This window comes from Benincasa hispida, chromosome 8 (assembly GCF_027475165.1).
Source record: "Benincasa hispida cultivar pf3 chromosome 8, pf3_genome.v1.1, whole genome shotgun sequence".
Taxonomy (NCBI): Eukaryota; Viridiplantae; Streptophyta; class Magnoliopsida; order Cucurbitales; family Cucurbitaceae; genus Benincasa; species Benincasa hispida.
In genome coordinates this window covers 4,627,094-4,654,302 of record NC_143485.1, presented here as the reverse complement: position 1 = coordinate 4,654,302, position 27,209 = coordinate 4,627,094, and the positions used below count along the sequence as shown (strand labels likewise).

The window sequence follows — 27,209 nt, the reverse complement described above, 5'->3', positions numbered from 1 at the left end:
AGGTTAGTTAGGTTTGCAATTCGTAGTCCATAACGAATAGTATTGTTCTATCAACCTAGAGAGAAACCACACTGAATGTTTGATTAGACGGTAGAGGTTAAACTATCATCCTAGTGTTATACCTAGAAGTTAATGCAATTTGTTAAATATGTTTAGTATGGGTTCATCTATGTATGTTTAGCTAATTAGATAATTACGACCATTGGTTAGGGTTCTAACCAAACTGGACTAGGTATAGGCAAGGGGTTTAAGTTATATGTGATGATTTGATGATCTTAATGGCATTGGGAGAACCCATTTCTCTAAGCTAGGACGTCTCGATTGATTACACTTCTATATTTACTTTCCTGCATTTTACTTTCATGCATTTATTTTTGCTGTCAACCAAACCAAAACCCTCCAGTTTTACTACTTGCCAAAGACTTATATAGCTTAGAAAGATTCTATCTTAGGCTTCCTGTGGGGATTTATCGCTTGCGTCATCTAGTTAGTATAAGTAGTTTATTTGGTGAACTATAAATATTATTTGATTGGCAGAAAGCCTCGACAAATTTTTGTCCATAAAATTGTTGTCGTTTTCAGGGAGCCAATTAATTTCTCTTTGTTAAATCTTTCCCAAAAAGATTTTCTTTTTTCTTTGTGCCTACTTGTTTTATCATGGCAGATGATCAATGATGCATCTATTATGCGCTTCGTGTGAGCTAAGTAGCTAAGCAGAACGAAGGAGAGGTACGAGAAATTCATGAGTTTAAGAATTGTGTATCTGATCTTAGCTCTCTTGTTCGAGAATTATCTGCTAGGCAATTGCAGGATGTGGAGGCATGTCGAGTTTGTTCCCTTCAAAGTCATCCATCTAAAGCATCTCCTCAGTTGTCGCATAGTTCTGTGCGTAATGTCTGACCCCTTAGGAGTTTCTTAGCTCGATCTTGATGTTGATGCATGCTTTTTCTGCTTACTTAGGTATGTCTTTAGAGGAATTGGTTAGGGAGCTTTCTAATAACTCTTCTGAGAGTTTGCAAGAATCCCCCCTGAGCAATAGGAATTCTTGAGCTTCCAGCAGAACAACCTCTATTCTGGATCTGAGACTAGAACTGATCTTTAGTTTGAGTGACCTAGCTACTCAGATGGCTGAATCAGTTGGGAGACGAGATGAGCCCTTATTGCAGCCATCCTCTGAGACTAACGAGTTAAGCAGGGAGGTAACTGACATCGACTACCATGTTGAGCACCCGATTCCTCAGTCTTCAAGCCAAGATATGTCGTTAAACTCTATAATGTATGAACTTTCTAATTGTTCTCTTTAGTGTCGACGAGAATCTCTTGAGTCTCGCTTGGAGACCCAAGCTCCTCTGCAAGTTGTGGATGATTGAGTCTCTTAACTTGTAGATTCTACGCTGACATTGGAGAATTGACCAAGGCCATCCTATGGTCATACTATTGAGGTCGAGTTTCTTAAAAGATACTGTAAGTCGAGCAACGATGAGAATGCGTACCTTCTACATACCTCAAACAAGCATGTGGGGTTAAGTACGAGCACGAGCTTCCTCTCAAGGAGCCCCAATTGATAAAGTTAGAGGATGCAAAGTCTCGTTATGTTCTTCCCTCTGGAATATGTTTTGTTTTCGAATATTTCTCATCTTTTCCTCACGAGTCAGAGTCTTTATTTTATGTTCAATCAACTGAGTTTGTATTTTATTTTCCAGAAACGAAAAAAAATTCAAAAATAGCCTTTGAATGCTTAAAAGCTCACTTCCATAAGAAGCTTTGTGAATTTAAGGAAGAAGAGACCATAGAAATATAAGAATTTTTACGTACCTTGACAGGAAAACAACGTCAAGCAACTAACGTTAAAAATTTGTGCTTCCTGAAGGTAGCCAAGTGTCAAATTTAATTATTTTCTTTTATTGCTCTCGTAGTTTAACTTCTTGTTTTTCAATTGTATGTTCCTCTCCTTGACCCTAAGAGAGAAAGAAGATCAAATGAAGTTGTGCACCCTCATACCACTAACCCGTGCACGAAAATGCTATTAGTGGAAGTTTTTCTTGTTGGGATTGATGTCCTAATTCTCCCGGAGTCTTGTTGTTTTGTCAGCAACTCCGTACCAATGCTTCACTACTACTTAATGAATTAACGGCTAAGCGGGGCGTAGGCCTCCCAAAAGGTAACGAAGGCGTGCAAAGGTTTCCTCGGGCCAGACGGAGATTGGCCCTCGAGTGCAAAGGAAGAAGGGAGCTTGACTGCAAGACCCATCTTTTTCTTTTAGTTCCACGGCCTGGCCTGGTCAGTACCTAGCCAGGCTTTTTTTGTTCCAATGAATCGTAGATAAAATTATTTATTTAATTTGAAAACACAAAATGTTTTTGAAACAAATAAAATCAAAACAACAAGAATCATAAGAAGAATTATTATTTCGATTCCTATGATACAGAAAAAGCTGATATAGAATCAAGGTTCCATTCCCTCTGCATAAAAGAAAGTCTGCTCTCAAATCAAAAATTCATCGGATACCTTGCCGAATGTGGAAGAGACTGCAGCCTTGAGACGGGACGGACGGTCAGAGGCCGCAGTGAGTCATGCGAAGAAGGCCAGTCCAAGATCATACTGTTGCTCTACAAAGACAACAGACGCTTTTTCAAGGCACGGACAACCTTGAACTCTTCCATGTCCCACAAAAAATTCTCGTTTAGATCGATATTTATCTACTTCTTGTCTGGGCCAAAGCTCCATCAGTCGAAGGAGCGGCAAGCCTTTACTTGAGATTCTCTCCCTTTTTCTATGAAGTGGAAAGTCTTCCAGTAACAATCGGACGGTAGTAAAAAGTCATAGCAAACCTCATAGCTACTTGTACAAAAAAAACAAGTAAGCGTAATTCCTCCTAAACAATAAAATATGTTGACATGAGAAGGAACGTATTTGCTAGTTATATCATCTGCAATCGCCTGAATTTCAAGACGTTCTTCGAACCAATCATACACTTTATTGAGATAGGTAAACTAAACCCCGTTTTCACGATTTAGGTTGCTCCCATTTCACTCGCCACTACTACGGGAATCGCTTTTGCTTTATTTTCCTCTGGCTACTAAGATGTTTTAGTTCGCCAGGTTGTCTCTTGCCTGCCCATGGATTCAGCAGCAATTTGAAAGGTTGACCTATTCGGGAATCTCCGGATCTACGCTTATTTTCAAAGATACACATTGTTTAATGAATAAAATCAATGTTATTCAATTCTGGCATTTACTCATATCCAATAAACAAAACTCCTTGGTTATCTTAGTGAACTTAAGCATGTATATGTGATATACAAGTAGATCATGCCTTAAGTGATAACCTAAATAGGTCTGCAATATAAGGATTAAGGTGGGATATCTGATCCTGGTGACACTACGGACACAACGTACTTTGTAGAGGTTTGCAAATGTTGTAAACTACTACAGATGGTAGATCTTGACCATTCATGTGGAGACGTGGAGTGAGGGTGTCCTATACAAAGAGTTTGTATAAGACCTGGACCACGAGATGACTAGACTCTGTATATAACGCCGTTGATACTAGAGACTTTCATCTCACCTAAACGACCATAGGTGACACGACCTCAATCCTGAGTGTTTTGGGAACTCCTGTCCTTGAGAGCGGTCCTTTAATTAGTATGGGTGAGAGTGGCCAAATTTCCAACTCAATATGCCTACCTTTTTAGGGATTTGTCTGATCTGGGAGTTGGGAACTCAATCCACAAGATGGAATTCACTTCTTTCTCGAAACAGGGTTAAGTAGAGAGATTACTCCCTTAAGGGCTGATTTTGGAGCTTGAACATAGTGGCCACAGTTTCTCCTTGGAAGAGAAGACTCGGTCATAGTAGGACTATGACTTAAGTTCATTAGAGAGATCAGTGGTACTTAAGGAGACAGATGTAACTACAGGGGCATAATGGTCATTGGCCCAGCTGTACTTATGAGCGATCTGTAAAGGGTTGTCGCACTGCTGATTGATTAAGATGAACACATAATATATCTGTAGTAAGGAGAGTTCAACTGTCGGTCTTTAGTTGAGTGTCTGGCAGTTAACAGATAGTGGATCCCATGACTAAAGAGTTTAATCAGTTATTCATGTATCGTTGGAGCTTCGAGCTACAGGTCCATGAGGTCCATGAGGTCCCTTTGGTAGCTCAATGGATTCAGTTGAGGATCAGTTCTTGGTGTTGATTTGGAATGTTCAAATTGACAATAGGTATTTTGATTATATATGATATAATCGGTATGATGTATGAGATACATTTAGTGGAGGATTAACGTAAATGAGATTTACATTAAGTACCATGGAATAGAAAAAGAACTATGGTTTATATGTTTCATGAGATGAAATATTAAAACTATAGGTTATAAATATAATATGATAAGTTGGTTATCATTTATGTTTATATAATATTAATTATTGGATAATTAATTCTTTTTCTTTTAAATAACCAAAGTAGTGAGCGGTTATTGGATGATGGTAACCGTGAGTTTAAAAGGAAAGTGGTTTCTTATTTTCAAAAATAAGTTTTACAAATAATTGAAAAGGTTTTGAATTTTCTCTCTCATGAAAAAGAAATTCACGAAGTTATCAAGTAAATTCGGATTTACTAAACGACGATTGGGCGAGCTAAACGATCGTACAAAGTAGAGTTAAACGATCGTACAGTATTTACTAACGATCGCATAGTTTTGCTAGACGATTGCTGGCCAAGGGTAAACGATCGTGTAAAGTATGTAGGCGACAAACCGAGCTAAACGATGAGCTAGACGATCGCATAGCTTTTGCTAGACGATCGCATAGCTTTATCTAAACGATTGGGCATAGACCTATACGATAGGTCTCCGCCTTCTCCTACTTGTCCAGTCGTGTACGCGATCGTTGTTTCCTCTTTCGTCTGCCTCATACCAAGTCCGAACAGAGCCCACCCTCTGGATTCTCATACCAAGTCCGAACAGAGCCCACCCTCTGGATTCTCACACCGAGAATACCATGGTAGCCTTGTTGGTGGTGTCAAACTTAACTCAACACCGTCGAGGTTTTCTGGAAGTCGTTCGTTGTACTGTGGAGGCCGTTCGTGTTGCTGAAGAGTTCATGACCGAGGAGATCGTTGAGGTGTGTCGATCATGTAGATCGAGCGTTCGTGGTTGTTGTTGTTCGAGCGATCAGAGCGTGCAACGAAGCGTGGAGACACTTCTGCATATGTGCGTAGAGTTTTTTCTCATTGTTCATTTATAGTTCATGTTGTAATTTCTCTATATGAATTATATAACCATTTGTATTGAAGTCGATTGTAAATGCATTGTTTATTCATGAATGTAATTTGGAATAGTCTTGTTCCGCTGATCATGGAAATCTCGATTCTAATTTCCTTCAATTGGTATCAGAGCCAGGTTCTCTGATATTCCAAATTATAGATATGAATTGAATGCATTTTTCAGTCGCGGTGGATTTCTACTTTTGTGGTTAACCGTTTTCTGCATTTGTGGATGAATATGATGAACGTTTCGAAATTAAATTGCCTTTTTGTTAAAGCTTTCGGTACTACAAAGTGTTAATTGTAAGGTCCGCTATATTTTTGGGCGAAATTAACTTTGTAGTCGAGTCTATAATTCGAAACGTTCGAGTTCGTCGAGTCGTTTGTGATGAAGCTTTGACGCATGGCGATGCAGTTCTCAACGAAGAAGAAGACCAAACATTGGTCGGATCGTGTAGCCTCAGGTAAACGATCGTTGGGATTTTACTAAATGATCATTTAGTAGTTTTTTCTAGACGATCGTGTAGTACTTTCTAATCGATCGTTTAGCTAATGCTAAGCGATGAGATAAATCGTTTACCATATCGCGTAGCGTTGGTTGCGCGATCGCGTAGGCGCTGGAAGTAGACGATCGTGTAGTTAGCAAGCTTCATCGCTTCGTTACTACCTATGCGATCGCGTATGCTATAAGGTGCGCGCGTATGCGATGCATAGTCCGTAGGTATCAGTCTAACCCAGGCCAGGGTCACTGGACCGCAGTGAAGAACATCCTCAAGTATCTTTGGAGAACGAGGGACTACATGCTCGTGTATGGATCTAGGTATTTAATCCTTACTAGATACACAGATTCTGACTTTCAGACTGATAGGGACTCTCCAAGTCCACTTCATGGTCAGTCTTTACTCTTAACGGAGGAGTTGTAGTGTGGCGAAGCACTAAGCAGGGGTGCATCGCCTACTCCATTATGGAGGCGAAGTACGTAACGGCTTGCAAAGCTGCTAAGGAGGTTTTCTGGCTTAGGAAGTTCTTGATAGAACTGGAATTTGTTCCAGATATGTCTAGGCTCATTATCCTCTATTATGATAAAACCTCCCCTGTAAGCATTTTTGTATGCGGTCTTTGAGGTGTGGTAATAGGGCTCACCACATCAAAATGATCTCTTCTTCTTCTAGGGTGTTCCTAGAAAAGAAAAAAGAAGGGGCTAAACTAGAAAGCAGTAAAGAAAGCAAGTAAAATTTTCCTTTGGCACCTTCCAAAAAGGGCAATTTTTTTACAACAATTGCTCTATGTGACCCTCCTCTCTCAAGGTACATAGAAGTTCTCATACTTCTTCGACCCTTTCTTACTTGAGTCGATAAAAGTTTCCATGCTCATAAAAAACTCCATCTTCTGAAGAGCATTAGAAGGTCAAATTTGGGTTTTCTGGTATATCTGGAAAAAAAAGAATCAATAGATCAAATGAGTCCAAAGTAGAAAAGACTCAACTGACTCTTGAGAACAGAAGGAAGAAAAATCAAATATATACGAAATACCAGGAGTTAGAATAGAACGAGGTATTTTGACCTCTAACTCTATCACCTGGATCTCTTCAGTGTTAGGCTCAAGATCTTCCTCTGTCTTGAAGACTAGGTCCATCCATGGCAAGAGATCCACGTCATCATCCTTTTCGTCAAAACAAATTACCTCTTGGTGGGCCACCTCGGTACCTTCGAAGTAGCACTGCCTGCAACTAGGTATTCTCGAGCCTTCTAACTAATCAGCTATTTGAGCAAGCAAGCCACTAAAATGCTAAATCTCAACTCTAACCTCCATTTCGAACTGAAGATTCTCCTACTAGATACAAAGACAATCCTACTTCATAGAGAGGGTGATCAATCAATTCCCTAACTATAACTTCTAGAGACATACCTTGTTTGCCTCCTAAGCAAACTCCAAAGGGTCAGGAACGACAGGATAGTAGTAGTATTATCGTGGTGCATAGGAATTACATAGTTGTCGAAATGAGCGGTCTATCCAAGTTGGGTGCAAGTCTTAGAGTCCCAATGACTAGGGTGACTCCTTAAGGAGTGACTCGTTTACATCGGGCTCCTTTGAACTTGCCTTCAACCAATAGTTGAAAAAAAGAGACAAGATTGCTAAGCATATTTTTTAGCTCAAAAATTGGCTTGGCTTCTTCTTCATGTTGTTTGACAGCTCGTCTTATGCATGACACATAGTACATACTATGTACTCTATTCGCCATAGAAAACCTGACACAAGAAATAAATACAAATCAAAAGTGAAAGAATGCTCTAACTAAAAACTTAACTAATCGAAACAAACTAGCTTCCCCGACAACGACGTCATTTGATAAAGAGATTTTTTGTCGCCTATAAACCTCTAATCAAATACAATTTATAATACCTAGCTATACAAAAACTACTATAAAGATTTAGCAATAGTTGAAAGTTCAAGTCGATCCATAGGTAAGCACCAGGTATAGTTTTGTAGAGCTAGTTTCCTAGTTATAACGGTTAATGGGGGGTTTCGTGTGGATATAGTGGTAACATGCATAAAAATAATAAACAGTAGGTAAAAGTAACCTAGGATTGGATTAATCTAGTTTTGAAAGCAAGAGAGGCTCCTATGCAATTTTGATTATTGATTTCCATTAATTAAACATGCATTCGGTTAATGCGTGCATAACGACTTACTTGGTCCAACCAAACTCATCAACACTACAAGCAGCCAAATCATCGAATTCAGCTAAGTAAGCACCCTAATTATCAATTAAAGCCTAAGGCTTTAATTAAACTAAATGATTTTGGTCCTACTAGGTTCTATAGAGACAAAAAAGGATTAAACCATTTGCATTATGATTTAGGGTTCCATTATGTGATTAACCATTTAGGTAGACTAATTAACTATCCAATTAATCTTTGATTCTAGGTTCAACATGCATTCACGTTATATGGGAAGCCAATACTTCTATCATACATGTTCAGCCATTTGCCACTTTGGTGGTTTTGGCTAGATGAACAACAAAGAATGTGCAAGCTTAATCTGATAGATAAGACATACATCTACGAATAGAGAGTAAATCCAAGCATAAATATGGATCTAAATATGAACAAGAATTCAAAGAGACATAAGAAAAGATACATTAAGTCCAAGAGAAATCTCACAAAAATTACATAGAGTTTTTGCTCCCAAACTAGAAACTAATCTTACCTCAACAATTCATAGAAAAATAGAAGAGGTAGGAGCATCCATCCTTAAGTTACAACCCAAAATCTAAAAGAAAACTAGCTAAAAGACGAAAAATTACAAGAAAAACGAGTTAAGGTAGCCTCTTCTTCGTTCTCCATGTTTCTCTCATTCTTCACCATTTTCCAACCTCTGCTCTAACCTAAAAATGAAGCAAGTATATAAAAATACTCCCAGGTGCTGTGGTGCTGAGGGATAGTCGTAGTGCCAATACCCTTTGTTGAAGTACAAGGTACTGGGATTTATACCCTAAAGCCCTGTAGTCAATTATTTATTTGATATAATAATTGATCATGTTAAATATGCAATAATTAGTTATTCATTACGGAAAAAATTAAGGTCAGGTGTCTTATCCTGGTTACACTATGGATATGACCCACTTTGTAAGTGTTACAAAAGATGTGATCCAAATCATTCACGTGGAGACAAGCGAGTGGGGGTATCCTATATAATGAGGTTGTATAAGACCGAATCGAGAAATACTTAATCTCTCTTTGTAACACCGTTTTGAAGAGATTAATATTTCATAGGATCACAATGTAACTCGATCTCAATCCTAAGTGAGTTATGGATTCTTGTGTATGAAGATTGTCCTTTGATTTGTATGGGTGAGAGTGGCCCGTGTCGCTAACTCAATAAACTCAATATTTTGGGGAGATATCTGGGTAGGGAGCTAAGAACATAGCTACACAAGATGGAATTCACTCCTTCCTACCTTTAAGGTAAGCAGAGGAGTAGCTCCCTTAAGTGTTGATTCCAGGTCTTGAATAAATAGTACCACCCACTTCTCGTTCCATTTGTGGTAATTTTATGATCTACAAACTGTCCCTAACAAACGATCGGCTCATCTTTGAGCACGATAATTCACTTCGTGCCGACCAGTTGTCAATAAACTTTTCAGCCTCATATGAGAATGGAAAACTAAAGCATTTTCTGCATCAGTGGATGAGAAATCACAAACATAATAATTTATGGTTGACCATGTTCCCAGAAAAAAGATACTTCAAGAAAATTTTACTTTCTTTCTTTACTGATTTCTAGTTTAGCCCCTTCTTTTTTCTTTTCTAGGAACACCCTAGAAGAAGAAGAGATCATTTTGATGTGGCGAGCCCTATTACCACACCTCAAAGACTGTATGCAAAAATGCTTACACTGGAGGTTTTATGTTCCATTGTCTTAACTAGAGAATTAGCTTAATGAAACTATAACTCGCGCTTCCTTATAGAATGACCTGAAGTTGCCATTATTGTTATGCCTCAGTAGTAGTAGTAGAGTTTGGTAATTATAAATTTTATTTTATTGGTCATTTGCTTGTGATGGAAAAAGGCTCTAATAGAAAGCCTCAGGGCACACATGAAAAAGCTAGGTAAGAGCTAAACATAAGTCAGTTCGGCGTAGTCCAATAGATTTTTTTTGCTTAATCCATGTGTAAAAGCGGTGTGGGTCAAGTCGAAGGGAGACACAAATATGAGTCTGGAAGTGCTTAGTTCAGTGTATGTTATTGTTGAGTTTTATGTCCTAAAGCTCGTAGTTTTATAATAAACTATGTTGGAGATTTGTTGATTGTCTCTATATTTTTCTTAGGTAGCTTCTGATAGTTTTGAATTGTCACAAATGAAGTCTTAACATTTGCCTCAAACACTACTATTTCCTGCAAAATATATACCTTTTGTTGATCAAACTGTAGATTGTCTCGCAAAGTCACTATTGTTGGGATTGGTGTCCTAATTCTCCCGGAGTATCGTAGTTTGTAATATACATATTATTATGAATAAAATAAGAGTTATTTTATCTGGCATTTACTCATATCCAATAAACAAAGCTTCATGGTTATTGTATGTAAACTTGAGCATGTATATGAGAAATACAAGTGGATCATGCCTTAAGTGATACCTAAATAGGTCTTTAGTATAAGGATTAAGGTGGGATACCTAATCCTTGTGACACTATGGATACGATCTGCTTTGTAGAGGTTTGCAAGTGTTGTAAACTACTACAGAAGGTAGATCTTGACCATTCATGTGGAGACATGCGAGCGGGGGTGTCCTATACAAAAAGTTTGTATAAAATCGGACCACGAGATGACTAGACTTTGTATATAACATCGTTGATACTGGAGACTTACATCTCACCTAAACGACCATAGTTGACATGACTTCAATCCTGAGTGTTTTGGGAACTTCTACCTTTAAGGGCAGTCCTTTGATTAGTATGGGTGAGAGTGGCCAGATTGCCAACTCAACATGCCTATCTTTTTGGGGACTTATCTGATTTGGGAGCTGGGAACTCAATTACACAAGATAGAATTCACTCCTTCTCCAAAGCAGGGGTAAGTAAATAGATTGTTCCCTTAAGGGCTAATTCCGGGGCTTGAACATAGTGGCCACAGCTTCTCTTTGTAAGAGAGGACTCGGTCATAGTAGAACTATGACTTATGTTCATTAGAGGGATCAGTGGTACTTAAGAAGTTAGATGTAACTACAGAGGCATAACAGTTATTGGTCGAGCTGTACTTACGAGCGATCTATGAAAGGTTATCGCACTGTTGATTGGTTAAGATGGACACATAATATATCTGTAGTAAGGAGAGTTCAACTGTCGATCTTTAATGGAGTGCCTGACAGTTAATGGATGGTGGATCCCGTGACTAAAGAGTTTAGTCAGTTATTTACGTACCATTGGAGCTTTAAGCTACAGGTCCATAAGGTCCCCTTGGTAGCTCAATGGATTCAATTTGAGAATCAATTCTTGGTGTTGATTTGAAATGTTCAAATTGACAAGAGGTAATTCGATTATATATGATATGATCGGTGTGATGTATGACATACATCAAGTGGAGGGTTAATGTAAATGAGATTTACATTAAGGACCATGTAATAGAAAAAGAGCTATGGTTTATATGTTTCATGAGATGAAATATTAAAACTATAGATTATAAATATAGTATGGTAAGTTGGTTATCATATGTATTTATAATAATATTAATTATTGGATAATTATCTATTTTTCTCTAATAACCAATTAAGTAGGAGGTTATTGGTGGTTTCATGGTAACCGTGAGATAAAAAGGAAAAATGTTTTCCTAAATTTAGTAGTTGTTGAATTGAGATTTCCATTCTCAAAAAGTTCTCACGGTGGTTGTCAAGTAAATACGATTTACTAAACGATAGCTGAAGAGAGACTAGACGATCGTGAAGTGTTTCTATACTATAGTCACTCAACTGGCCGATTAGCTAAACGATTGCATGGCTTTTGTTAAACGATTGGGCATCGTCTATACGATAGACTTCTGCCATCCATCTCCCACTTGCTCAATCGTTTACACGATTGTTCTCCGGTCTCTTTTTCTAACCAAGTCCACACAGAGCCCACACTTCTAGATTCTCACATCGAGAATACCAAGGTAGCCATTGTGGTGGTGACGTATTCAACTCGACATAGTCGAGGTTTTGTGGTGGCCGTTTGGCTATATTCGTGATCTGGGTGATCGTTGTGTTCGAGATTGCTATGGATCATGCAGTGTACCGGTCGTAGTGATCGAGTGTTCGGGTTTGGAGTTGTGCTAAGTGAACGAGCATTCGTGATCAAGGATGTTGAAGATGAGTCTTCAAAGGTATGTTATTTTTTCTCTTTGATCTTAAGTAAAACATGCTGTAATTTCGATTTGTGCATAGCCTGTATGTTTCCGTGTCGTGATTGTAATTGTTAATGTTCATATACGAATGGAAGTTTGAACGATCCTTCCGTTACTCATGAAAATCCTCATGTCCGATTGTCTTCAACTGTCTCATTCTAAAATCAACTATTTTCGGTCCAAACTTGGGGTCAACGGCCTCCCCTCTTGTTTGAAGGGGGGTGTGAAGGAATGAGATGAACGAACACCGTGGCAAATGATGACACGTCTGGAAGGGATTAATTTGAAAACAAATCTGGTGCAAATATTTACATTTACCTTCTCTGATGTATATTTTTCCAAAATTGTTTTGGGCTTTGCCCATTCTCTCTCTCATTAGCTATATATTTTTGTCTTTTCCCATTTTAGGATTTCATATTGTCCTCCTGTATAAATAGCTATAAAACCTATCAAATATATCGTCTGAAGAAATACAATAAAATATAGCCCCAGCTGCAAAAAGTTTATTGTAGCCTGAAACTCTGCCTCATGATTCATATCTTCTCCAGGTGGCATTAGCAAAAGTAAATCTCTAAACAACAAAGAGAAACTCAAATTTAAAAAAACTTTACTAGATGTTTCAACATTCATTACCACTGAGAAGAATAATAGCGTTACGTACCTCAAAAGTTATAGAGAATTTTTTGGCAAGTCTTTATCTACATTGTTCTCCAACTCCAACAAGGTTCTCATTTTTATGACTCCAACAAGGAATCAAGGCTTGTGGAAGCCTCTTTGAAAGAGAATGAACATGAAATTTTATGGGAGAATTATGCGGATAAAAGTAGCACCTTTTTTTGCAGCAAAAACCCCATGGTCCTATTTATATTGACCTAGGGAAAATCTTGTGTAAATTAAACGATATTTTAATATATAATATTAAAATAATAATCTTCAATTATCAATTCTCCTACAACATATTTCAATCTTGTTCAAACTTTATACATCTTATACATAAATAATGGTATTTAATATTTAATGTATCAATTATATTAAATATGTTTTTCCTTATTTAATATATCAAATATATTAAAACCAATTTCAACGCTTCAAATTTTCTTTCAACTAAATTAATCCTTAATTATTTGTATGAAGAGATCTAATGAACCTATAGATTATAAGCTTCGATAATCCAAAATTAATTAATCAATTTCCATTTATTAACTATAGATGATCACTCCACTATAGACCTAAAGTTACACTCTTATGCACCTTATGACAAGCAATATCTATGAATATAATCAATATAAGCAAATCGATCCTTCACGAGTTGTTCATAATTATAGGTAGGTCAAATATGTCAAATGTCTGTTTACCCATGTTCGGTCAAATATGTCAAATGTCTGTTTACCCATGTTCTTACATATTGCACCTTAAATACCATTGATTTTTTAGTGAAAAATACGTTTATGATCCAATCATAAATCAAGTCTTCATCGGGCCAATGAGAGGGTGGGCCCATTGTTCAAATCTCGAAATCAACACCTAAGGGAGCTACTTATCTACTTTTCCTATATGGGAATGAATGAATTCTATCTTGTGAAATTATGCTCTTAATCCCTATTTGGTCAAGTCCCTAAAATGGTAGGCTTATTAAATTGGCTATTAGGGTCATCCTCACTCATGCAAACCAAAGGAGAAGCCTTCACAAGCATAAGTTCATAACTCACTAAAGATTCAGACCGATTCGCATATGATGATCATCTTGTGAAATATAAACTCTTGATCAATAGCAAATTTATAAAGAGAGATTAAATATTTTACAACCCAGCCATATACGAACTCATTGTATAGGATACCCCACTTATATGTCTCTGTTATAATTACGAAGTGGGTCATATCTATAGTGTCAACAAGATAAGGCCTCAACTTTATCTATATACTATAGGCCTTTTCGTTATTTCTTGAACATGATTCACCTTTATGTCAATCATATATTGTTCGAGATTACATTTAATAAACTCGGATTTTTACTGTAATAGACAATTTATGGTTGCAAATCAAATAATTAAATAGTTATTAAATAACTCATTAATTACGAGGTTATAGGATATAAATCTCAAATCTCCTACTTGCACTAAAGTTACTAAAGTTGATGAAACATGTATCCTAGGATATACTTTTTACCCAACATTTTTATGGTGGTAAACCCTATTAAAAGAACTTACAATGAAGAAATGTTGTGTATTAAAGTAGGGAAATTCTTGTAAATAGAAAAATTCCAAAAATATTTATAATTTATAGTACTTTTGAAACAAATATTTTTTAAATATTTTTTTATATTTAGACCGAAAGTATTGGAAAAGAGGATGAAAAGAATTAAAAAAAAAAACTTGTTTCTGCCATAAATTTCAATATAAATTGAGTCTGAGCATTATGGCAGGGAAACTCGATAGAGAAACTATGTGGAATGCTCCAAATTGACCATGATTTAAAATCTCAGTCTCGTTTTCCACTGTGATTAGCATTAGGATCGAGACTCTGAATATAGCCAGATATAGATCTTTTCTAATTTTGTTTTTAAAATATAGAAACCAAATTTATAATTTAGCCTTAATTTTTTTTATGAATTAAATATAAGAGAATTTCACTCAAATTTAGAAAGATGTTTCAAATTTCATTTTCTCATATATAACAATTTAGATAATTAAGTAATATTTCATTTATTAAAAAACAAAATTACTTATTTATAGAATCATGTTTATAATCTCTATATCACAATTCAGAATCAATAGTTTATTAACAGTCAATATTACTTAATTTGAATATTGTATTAACATATTCACTTATGTCCCCATTGATATAAAATCATGGATTTACTAATCTAATTACATCTTTTTTTCCAATAAATTTAGGAAAATATAAGAGGGATAAGGATTTGAACTTCCCACATTTTAGTTGAAGTTAGGGTTTGACGATAAGGATTTCTCACATCTACCCAACCCATATATTTAATTTAACTAAACATTAATTGACATGTTCTCTTTTACGATTAGAGGTTTAATATCTCGATGATTCTTCGACTAAAGAAAAGTTGTCAACAATTTAAATAAGAAAATAGCTACTATTTATATAATTGCCACATAAATGTTTTATTATTGGTTTATAATTTCAAGAAATATCATTGAGATATTGATATAGACAGATATGAAACAAATTGTACCGTAAAAGAAAAATTCAATTAAAAGAAATAAATTGGTAGGTCAATTATTTTTGTACTGGCGTTGGTGTTATCTAAATGGTAAATGGGAACCCAAGAGTTTGTGGTGCTGTATCTGTTGGCGATTTGTTTACTTGTGTGCAATTGCAGCCGGTGACCGCGTGGTGGCTCCCACCATATCTAACGCTATGCACGGCTGGTCAACCGGCACCTGTCAGTTATCATAAATGCTCAGTAAGTGGCAGTTTCGTTGTAAAGCAAACAAACACAACATTACTTGGAGTTAGAGGCAGAACTATATTAAAAAAAAAAGCTTTTAAAAAAACTTTTTAAGTTGAAAAATCTTTCAGACGCATTCGGATGAAAAAAAAAAAAAAAAAAAAAAAAAAAAAAAAAAAAAAAAAAAGAAGAAGAAGAAGAAGAAGAAAAAAGAAAACCATTTCCTCTGAATAACTTCAAATCATCCATTTTCTATAATTAAATTTAAAAACCACTCCCAAAATCTAAATAACCCAATTTTTTTAAATAACTTTTTTTTCCAAACAATATTTATGTTAAAGTGAACATAATTTGATGATAAATAGCATATATTTATTCACTTAAGATTAGATATTCAAATCCTCATACTTTTACTTGTTGTTTGAGCATAACTCTAAAAACAACAATATTTATTTTGTTTCTCACTTTCATGTTTTTGTTCATTTAGCTATTTGTATTCGTATACAAATGGTTCTTTGTAAAGTATAATTCTATTTAATGTTGTATGTTTGTAAATTAATTTGGGGGAGAAGTAAATGAAAATATAATTGTCAAAGTGATATAATTTAGTAGTAATTGATCTTCTTTTGAGATCGAAAGTTTTAAAGTCTTCATATTTCTATATGTTATACTTATAAAAAAAATAATAATAATTGCATTATACAAAGAGTTCAATTTTAAAAGTAAAAATATAACCAAATAGTTGTTCGTGATTTTTAAAATGTTGTCGTCGTCTAAAACATGTGTATTAGCAACTAAGCCTAACTTTTATATGTATATAGCTTTTTTATTATTTTTTTTTAAAAAAATCTACTTTTGTTTTTAGAATTTAACTAAAAATTTGAATATATTTTTTTATGGAGTAAAAAACACAAGCCAATAAATTTTTAAAAATTAAAAAGTAAAAGCAAAATTATTAGTGAACTCAATAAAAATAAGTAGTAAGATTGACTTACAAAGTGGCCAGCTCCAAGAATCCAATAGAAGTGAAGATTTTTATAAGACTTTGTGAATCCTTTGGTTCTATCTTTATCATTTCCACAATAAAGAGGGGTTCTTCCTGTACTTAAAAAACCTTGAAGCCCTTCCCACCTATAACAAAAAAACAAAAAGTGTATGTCAATTATACCCTTCTATCCAAGGGCAAAATTGTCCATAACCCAAAAATAAGTTATTTTTAGAAAGTAAGAGAGAGAGAGAGACTTGAGCTTATGAACCCATGCTTCAGTTCCCTTGGTTGAGCATATAAGGTCCACCTGTAAATAGAAACAAATTCTCTTTTTATGTATAAAATTTCCCAAAAAGGAAGGAAAGAAAAAGACTTTTAAAATTAAGAAGCACTTCACAAAATTTATTTATTGGTGAAATATTCAAATGGTCCCAAATATTTTAGACCTAACCCACTATATATATATATATATCATTCAATTCAAAGTATAATAAAAGTAGATAGTTCAAAATATCCTATACCTATAATGTCTTCTTAGATGGAAGATTCCAACTCCTTTACTCTTTACTTTATTTATGGTTTATCTTTTTCCTTTTAAAAAATTGATACTAAAAGAAAATGCATGAGAAAAAAAAATGCCAAGAGGGTTTATATATATAACACTAAAAATATATATGGGATTCGATCTCAAAATCAATTGATAATTAAATTAGTAGTCTATCTATCTCATAAGGAATGTGAGAACTTTTGGTTTTTCTAATATGTGATTTTTGACAATATATAGCTTTTTGCACAATAATTTAGAGAAAGTTAAAATTTAATCCATATGATTTTAATAATTAGAATTTCATCAATATGATTTGATAAAATCTTATAAATAGTCTCACAATATGATAAACTATTACGGAGAGTTTTATCAAACCATAAAGATGTAATCCTTATTTTTAAAACTATATGAACTAAATTCTCGGTTTCTTTCAGACATGTGGACCAAATTTGTAATTTAACAATCTTAATTTTTTTTTTTTTTTTACTCAATTGACATCCAAGTGTAATGGTAACCACGAGGTTTGTAGTTCAAATCTTCTACCCTAGTTATAATTTTTAAAAGAAAAAAACGTTAGATTCTCTTTTAGATTTTTTTTAAGGACTAATTTATTTACAAATATAGTAAATTTCATTATCTATTAATGATAGACTGCGATAAACATCTATTAGTGTCTATAGATATCTATCACAGTTTATCACATATATTTTGCTATATTGAAAATATTTTCAAGCAGATTTATCATTTAAAATAATTATCATTTTTTTAACCATTAAACAAAAAAAGCCTTACTTGGCCATTGTATATAGTCACATCCACTCCCTTAGCAAGCAATTCATCAACCTAAAAAAAATAAAAAATTGAGCCAATTGGGAAAACAAGAATTTCTTATGGAGGTAAAAAGTTAATTTGCAATTTTATTTATTTATTTTTACCTCATTAATCCTTGGTTTCATGAAGTCTTCTTGAAGACTTTGGAAAACGTATTCGGACTGCCCGCCCCATCTGTAAATATAAACACTCTTACCATATTATTATAATTCATATTTTTTTTATATTTTACAATATATATTATATATTATATATTATTTAAATGGAAAAAAAAAAAAAAAAAAAAAAAAAAAGAATACTGACTTCACATTATCTGGGATGATTTTTAATTTCTTCCTTATAACACCGTTCATCAAATCATATAAATCTACAGCATCTCCTCCCACAGTGGGCCTCAATGAACTGAGGTATCTTGAATATCTTCTCACTGAAGCGACGCCGTTTGATATGTCCATACCTGTTACCGACGATACCGAATCCGCTCCCGAATCCAATAAGAAATTATAGAAATCCTATAAAAATAAAAATTATTATATTAAAAAAAAAAAATCAATTTTACATTAGGTGAAATCAGTCAATTTTGATCCTAATTGTGAATTAGTCAATTAAGGGTGAATTTGGTACTTCTCCAAACTAAACTAGAAAATTTCTAGGAAAACAACCAATAAAAACCACATTAAATTAAGCAATAAATGCTAAACTGAGCTAAAAGAATTCTCCATAAGAAATTGGAAGGAAATCATTCTTGTTTATTTTAAAAAAATTAATTACAATAAATAAATGAAAATATTTCAAAAGAATTCTCCATAAGAAATTGGAAGGAAATCATTCTTGTTTATTTTAAAAAAATTAATTACAATAAATAAATGAAAATATTTCAAAGATAGAAAAAATGTTAAATCATTTACCGAAATAGTAAAAAAATATATTGATAGATTCTATTGGTGTCTATTAGATAATATCAGGTAGTTAATTTTTTACGAAAATGTTTATTTAAGGAAAATTATTTTAAATAACAAAACTATTAAGATCTTTGCAAATGATAGCAAAATATCACAATCTATCTACGATAGACCACGATAGATTAGTATTTGTGTCTAAACAGAGATAATAGTCTATTGCGATCTATCAGATAGTAAAATTTTATTATATTTATAAATATTTTGATTCATTTCTTATATTTGAAAACAAATCTTTGTTTAAATAATTAATTTTGCATGAAAAATCTTAAGAGAAAAGGTTTTTTTGACACTTGAGTTTCGAGTTTTATTTTAATTGAGTACATTTAAAGAGTTTACAACTTTTTACCTTGATTTTTCACAAAATACTTATTTTAACCCATGTCTATTAATAAATTAAAGTTTTTTAATTCTCTATCATTATTAAAATTAATTTTAAAATTTCATTTCATAAATTTTTAAAATTGAGTAAAAGTAAGCTAAACTCAAAATTTAGAGATAAAATTATAACATTTTGAAAACCAAATCCAAAACTTAAAAAATGAATATTTTTTCTACGTAAAAATACATTTTTGGTTCTTAGATTTCAAATTGATACTTTTTTTATCCTTAAGTTTTTAGTTTAATTTCAATGTAGCCTCTATGTTTCAAAATGTTACAAGTTTACACTTAAAGTTTGAATTTTATTTCAATTTGGTCATAGATTTCAAGGTTTACACTTTTAACCATAATTTTTAAAAACAAATACCCATTTTTAATCTTTAGTGATTATTTTTAAAAAACTAGAATTATAATTGATCAATTTTCACTCTATTTTTTCCATCACTAACAAAAATCAATTCTAAATTATTTTTAGGGGTATTTAAAAAACTAGAATTATAATAGATCAATTTTCACTCTATTTTTTCCATCACTAATAAAAATTAATTTTAAATTATTTTTAGGGGTATTTAAATAGCCCAACCAAAATTGTAAGAGCTCAGTTGGGTTGAATATTTTTATATTTTTTTCGAATTGAATTGGGTCCGGTTATACTTTTAAAAATTCAGATTGACCCAATCCAATCTATTTCTTTTACATATATATATATATATATATATTTAAAGTTTGTAATAGATATCTTAGATTTTGATATTTAACATTTAAATTTTATGAAATTTTAGTTACTAATACGTATTGTACAAAAATTTTAAGTATTTTAAATTAATAAAAATACAATAAAAATAAAAGAAAAAAAAATAACTTACAACCCAACTTAACCCATGGTGGAGTTGGGTTGGAGACTCTATTCAGATTCTTTGGATAGTCAAACTAATCTATGTACCTCCCTAATTATTTTTAATTAATAAATATGTGTTGACCTACCATTGAAAGTAAATATCGAGTGAAAAGCAAATCTAAAAATATAAATCATGAAAGAAACAACAGAAGACTATATAGTAAATGACGATGTAGCATTTCCAACCCACGTGGGGAGACAAGAAACAAAATAAAGAAAAGAAACAGTAAGAGAGAGTTGAATAATACCACACCATTACTGCTGGCACTGATCACATCTTCCAGTTCACTCCACGAGGAAGTAGCTCCCACGAATTGACCTTTCTCCATTTGTTCCTCAATTCTCTTGGCAATACTGTAATTAATTACCCAAATTTGTCATTTTTAAAAAGAATTCAATTATTTCTATTAATATATTAAAAAAAAAAAATAAGACAAATTGCAAAAAGCGTACAAACTTTATAAATTGTAATAATTGTAGATGTAATTATAATTACCATCGTATTTCACACTAAGATTTTTGCAATTTTATCTAAAAAATAAAATTTACATATCATGTTGTGGAGTGGAAGAAAAGAAACAGACCACTGACCTGTTTGATTTGGCCACTCCAATGTCGTCAAGCCTTGACAAATCTTTCAGAAGAGGTCCCCATGAAGACTGCCAGTACCAAATATATTGTCATCCTTCAATCAAAATCTTTCCATTTCCAATAAAAACAAATGTTATTTATCCAACCAAAAAATTTATAAAAAAAAAAAAAAAAATCATAGTAAATGAATGTTTATTTCTTTAAAAAATTATTGGGGTTTTTTTTTTTAAAAAAAAAAATGAAATCGCAATTGGCTTGACATAATTATTCCACTTCACAATTAAGGAGAAAAAAAACTTTTTGGTAGTAGGATTTGGTTTCTATTTGATCTATAAATTTAAAAATATTGAATTTTAAGAATCAAAACTTAAAAGAATTAAACTATTAATAAAATTAATTACAAATTTTTACATCATAATTATTTTAAATTATTAACGAAAAGTTAAAGGTAACATACCAAAGTGACTACTAGTAAAAATTTGAAGGTAAAAACGTAAAATATTAAAACTTAAGGACCAATGAATACTAATGATAAAAATGTAATTAAATGGGATTAAATGGAAATTAACCTAAAACTCAGTGGTAAAATGTATCATTTTGAAATCTCGATGAAAAAGGTTTTCTTCCTTATTATTAATCATTTTTGTAATTTTTATTACTCTTTTAATACATGTTTCTTTCAACTAAAATGAAAGAATGGTGTAGAGGCCCACAAATGAAATATTTCACATAATAAGACAATATATCCACTGCATAAGTTTAGTAATTATATGGGTAAAAATGAAAAAAACAGAGTTATGTTACGATAATAGGTTTAAAAACCAATGGAATAGCCCACCTACTTTAAAACTCAAATATTAAAAACATGTATATTTCTTAACTACCAACCATTAAAGTTAACTTAAACATAATTTTGACTAGTGACCATAATATCCTTCACCCTATTTGTTAAAAAAAAAATGAAATTAAAAATAGCAAAATAACCATACCGTGTAATCTTGGGGGGAAATCCAACTATCACCCAAAACCACCCCTGCACAATTCCACCTACGTAAGATAAAATCACCGAGAATTTCCATTTTTTACGTCAAAGCCAAATCAGGTACCTCCAAGTGTAAGCTTTAATGTCCCAGCTTCAATAGCTTTCAAAGCCGATAATCCAAGCGTGACGGCATATTTTCCACCGTAGGATTCGGCAACAATGTAAAGTGGACTCTTCTGAAGCCTCGGATCTCTATTGAAAATTCCTTGTAAAAGCGTCGTTAAATCCGTCGCAGCTTCTAAATCCGATTTCACTAGCGAATCGGTATCCTCCACGAAACTATACCCTGTCCCCACCGGATTATCCTTCCCCAAAAATAAACAGCTATAAATGTTAAAATTAGACTCTTAAATTTATAATTATGGTAGAAAAAACAGATGTTGTAATTTACCAAATTTGACCCAATTTAATTTGAAAGTTTAATTTTTAAAATTGAAAGATTTTAATTAAATTAAATTAAACTTAATTTACCACAAATAAAAGGTCTGCTTTGTGAAGCCAAGTTGAGTTTCTGGGCTTAAGTGAAGCGTCGAGTGGACCTACTTCCTTAAAATTCCCGATTCCAACTCCTGAAGCACCCTGTAAAAAGTAAAAATAAAAATAAAATTACAAACTTAAGGGGAGAATAATAATTTAAAAGGAAAAAATAATAGAGAAATATTGTGCTTACGGGGCCACCTTGCAACCAAAGAATGATTGGCCAAGGCTTGGAAGGATTCTCAACTCTGTATGGACTTCGATAAAGCCACCAAAACATATGAGCTTCTTCGAATTTTAATTTCAACCAGAAAATGAAAAAAAAAAAAAAAGTAATTAACAAACAATATTTTGGGATAAAAAAAGAAGAAGAATGAGAGGATTTAGAGATACTTACTGGGGCGAACACGGACGTATCCCCATTCTTCAGATCCGTCGATTGATCTGACGGCTGAGATGGGTCGGGCATGGATCGGAGGAGTAAAGAAGAGGAGGAAGAAGGAAAGAAGAAGATGAAATAGGTTTTTCATTGGGAAAATTTGGAAGTTTTGATGTTTAATGGATGGAATATAGGAAGAAAATGGCGAAAGAAGTAGAAGAAGCGAATCGTGTTGTGAAGTTAGAGAGGAAAAAGGGAGGCTAAAAGCCTAAAATAGTGTTGGGGGAAAAACAGAAGGGAGATTCTGATATTTATTTATTGATGGTTGAGTACCAATCTTTGCTTAGATGGCCTTTTTGGGAGTGGGGAAAAAATCTTCATCGCTTTTTTAAATTGGAAAATACGGTATTCTTGGGTTTGATAAAACATCCAATTATTTAGATGGTAAATTTTTTCAATCTAAAAGTTGGGTTGGATTGATTTAGATTACTTGAGATTAACTATTCAATTTCAATTTATATAATCGTAAAATCTATTTCCAAGGTGCTAAAAAAATATTTTCAGAAATTGTTGGAGAATAAATTATCCAAAAAACTAATGGAATTAAATAAAACCAAAATAAATATGTGTATATCTAATTTATAGTAAGTAAAAAAAAAATATACAATTTAAAGTTAATAATAACATAAAATTTTTATTTACTTGAATCTAATCCACAATGCACTGGTTGAATTAGATTGATTGGTTTTTTCAAGCCATAGATTGTTTTAGATACCCCTATTTAAAAATGGAAGCAAAATGCTTCTTTTTTTTTTTTTTTCTTTTTTTCTTTTATGGGTTTTGAATGGTTATATTGAAAATTTGAAAGTTTAGATGTTAAAATTTGTGGGATTAATATTTATAAACTAAAAATAAAAAACTCCAAATTGATATTAAAAAAAAATGGTTCCTAGGATTCCAATTTTTTACACATAAAATTTGAATTTATATATAATGAATTAATTAAAATTTAGAAGATCAAATTTGTGGAGCACCTATTAGGCACGATGTTGAACAATTCAGAAACAACATATACAATTTAAGGTTTATATAGTAATTTCACCTTTGAAATAGATAGATAAATCTAGTTTATCGACCATTTTGTTAAAAAAAAAAAAAAAAAAAAAAAAAAAAAAGGAAATTGATAGAAATCTTGAAAACTATGATTCATTGCACTCTTATTTTGAAAAATATGGTGGTATTTTTCAGACATGGTAAAAAAGGAAAATTCTTATAGAAAAATTCAAAAATATTTACGGAAAATGTTTCGTACTTTTGAAATTTTTTACTATAAAGTGTAAATATTTTTTATATTTAAAAATGTCCAAGTTATTTCAAAAATACATTTAAACTTTCAAAAGTTTCAATAATATTATTCAACTTTTGAAAAAGATTAATAAATATTATTAATTACTGTTAGTATATGAATTAGAATCGTTAATATACCTTTTCAAAAAATACCTCTAAATTTTCGAAAATTCCATTAGTATCTTAACATTTAATAGGAATACTAAAAAATGCCCTTACAAGTTATAATTAGTACATGGGCAAGAATCGTATTTCAATACAACATCAAATTCCTCTATCATTTAAGTTATCTCATCTATTTCAATCTATGACCTAACACTTTCTTATTTTTCCTCACTTTTTTTATACCCTCCCATACATCTTCTTCCATTCTTCATTCTTTAAAACTACATATTTCAGTCAAGGAAGAGAATAATGAAACCATCAAATGACTTTAAGACTTGAATATTTTAACAATATTGTACTTTAGTAGTCGATTGTGTGTTAATATGTTGTTTGAGCTCAATATACAAAAAGAGAGACGCAATGAAAATTTTGATCATAACTTTGAGGACATCCACCGGAGAAAAGAACAAAGAAAAACATGTATTGCATTATTAAATTTGTGGCAATGGAGATTTTATTGATCATATTTTATAGTTCAAATTAATCTATTTGTTGTGGTTAGTTAAAAAGTTCCACGAATATGATATTCTTTTATATATATATATATTTGATCGATTTGTCATTTTGCGGGTTAATTTTTAGTAAATTTCATTTGTTCAAGGTTATGATAATGATTACTAGAAAATGGTCATTCATGATTTAAACTTAAATTTATACGTAAATCAAGACAAATTTATTTAATGGTTTTAAGTGTGGCACTTATTCTAGTGAATACAATCAATATGTCATGATTGGATAACTGGGGGAAACAATAAATTGGATTATTTTATGTGTATAAAGTAGTCATATGGTGAGTATGAATATTAACACACACATATATATATATTTACTATAAATGAGGTAAGGAATTTGATCCACGCATTCCATGATCACTAACGTACTTATATGCCAATTGAGCTATGTTCGATTTGACATTAATAGAAAGTTTTTAGGTATTCATCTAGTATATGCACACTCCTCTCATTTATTATTTATCAAGTTAACATTATTTAAAAAAAAAATGTGAAATTTATCAATACCGAACATAAATTTATAAAGGAAAAAGCATAGTGTGAATAATAGGAGTATTTTTTTTTCTCTTGTGGCCTTTGATAGTAAGGTTGAAATACCTCACCATCGAAAATCTATATGAATTTATCATTCGACATTTTCTTGTCATCGCAAGACTATTAGATGAACATGAAATTAAATCTTAAAACTAAATGACAATAAAAGAAATAACTCATGTGTCATATAAAGATTGTAAGATATCTTCCTCTGAAATCATCGACACCTCTCATTTCATACATATATCAAACTCCAATATAAGAATATTCCAATGGGAGAAGATTAGACACTACAAAATTGAAAAATCCATATAATCTCTAAAATCAATAAAAGTATCCACCTATTTAAAAACTTGTCATAGCAGCGTGTTGCATTAATTTTTCATTAGTTAAGTAATAATCAAATGAAGTCGTGAACCATTTAGAACCATTTTTTTAAACCTAATTTTTGTTGGAAAAAACCTTGCACTTCTACTGCAACAATAAAGTTGGAAATACAAAAATTTACATGGAAAATTCCTAACTCGAAGAAAAACCACGACCCACCAAAAAGATATCCACTATGTGAAAAATTGTTACAATCACACAGAACAATTATCTCTCCTGTCCCAATTTCATGAACACTCTATCAACATTTTTATACTGCACACACCCTTTTCCCACTTTCTAACTAGAAAATATATAAATGAAATTTAACTAGAGTTAGCACACTCAAACTTAAAGTGTTTCTAATTGGGACAATTGAAAACCAGGGGCATCGACTCCTTATATAGACTTGGAACTCATCCCCATTCTTCAATTTAACTATGTCGGAATCTTCAATTCCAATAACTTGCCAAAATCTCAACAAATTCTACGTTAGCAAGATATTTAAAGAATTCACATATTCTGCTACATCTATTGTCTTTAGCTATAATCATAATTCTCAAGCTAGAAAATTATAACATACCCTACCATAAAAAGTAGATAAACTTGGAATACCACCTCCCAAGATTTTCCTTTTTCATCACACACATTGTCGATAAACCTTTTTTATATTCATGGTGCAACTTCTACCCACTTGGCTCACCTAGAAGTCCTTCAACATCGACACAACTTCCACTACATACCTTGTATAACCGCCAAATCAAAACCCGTTTGCAAACTTGTAAAATCACTAACATCACATCTTTTATCATGGTAAAGTGGACATACTAAAAGAATGATTTCCATATTCTTAAGAAGAAGTCACCGTCTTCCATGATGAGAAAAGACACCATCAGCATCCGATCTAGAGTCATTTGACAAACTTTCTATATTTTTCATGTGTCTAAACTATCTACATTCCCAACAATCTATCTTCTACTCCAAGATTCTCTTCCTGGAACATTTGCTGGAATCACTCTTGAACTACGTTAGACTACCATCACTACTTAACTTGCACTTTTGTGACTCATATTGTATCGATACATCCGTGATTTGCACTTACCACAAGCCAAAGTAGATCCTTTCATCATATTTCTCCACATTAAACTTTACTGAACTCATAAAGTTTGACAAACATATGCTTCACTCCTAGCAAATTAGCAAATAGTGAACAATTCACATTATTCACAATATTGCATCTCGTTTCAAGAATTGTTTTCTAATGTGGAAGGTCAGAAAATGTTGCAACCACAGAGCATATTCAGACATCCAAGAAATTACAAACCTAAAGCTCTAATACCACTTGTTGGGGAAAAAACTTCCCACTTCTACCGTATGAATAAACAGAAAATAATTGAGAAATTAAAAGTAAGCAATAAAATTGAAAACACAAGAATATTACATGAAAACTCCCAACTTGGAGAAAAACCACGGTCCACCAGAGATCTACTATGTGAAAAATCATTACAATTACATAAAATAATTCTCTCATCCCTATTATAAAACCACTCTCCCAAAGTTTGTACACTACTCTCACCCTTTTTCTCACTCTCAAACTAGATAATACATAAACTAGAGTTATTATATT

The 27,209-nt window shown here is 32.5% G+C and overlaps 1 protein-coding gene across 2 annotated transcripts; it reads right to left on the bottom strand.

The window, feature by feature from the left end:
• Positions 1 to 15,230: 15,230 nt before the first annotated feature.
• On the bottom strand, positions 15,231 to 23,017 carry SCPL51 (serine carboxypeptidase-like 51). 2 transcript variants are annotated; one of them, XM_039037694.2, is made up of 13 exons: positions 22,677 to 23,017; positions 22,473 to 22,567; positions 22,274 to 22,381; positions 21,867 to 22,107; positions 21,750 to 21,793; positions 20,761 to 20,828; positions 20,418 to 20,523; positions 18,235 to 18,443; positions 18,036 to 18,105; positions 17,893 to 17,943; positions 16,808 to 16,860; positions 16,561 to 16,696; positions 15,231 to 15,557 (listed from the first exon to the last, which is right to left on the bottom strand). In XM_039037694.2, the coding sequence occupies exons 1-13, from the start codon at positions 22,807 to 22,809 to the stop codon at positions 15,477 to 15,479; spliced, it is 1,395 nt and encodes a 464-aa protein (XP_038893622.1). In that variant the 5' UTR covers positions 22,810 to 23,017; the 3' UTR covers positions 15,231 to 15,476. The 2 variants fall into 2 exon arrangements, with proteins under 2 accessions (XP_038893622.1, XP_038893623.1); XM_039037695.2 differs by having other exon boundaries at positions 22,473 to 22,564; positions 22,677 to 22,949.
• Positions 23,018 to 27,209: the final 4,192 nt, after the last annotated feature.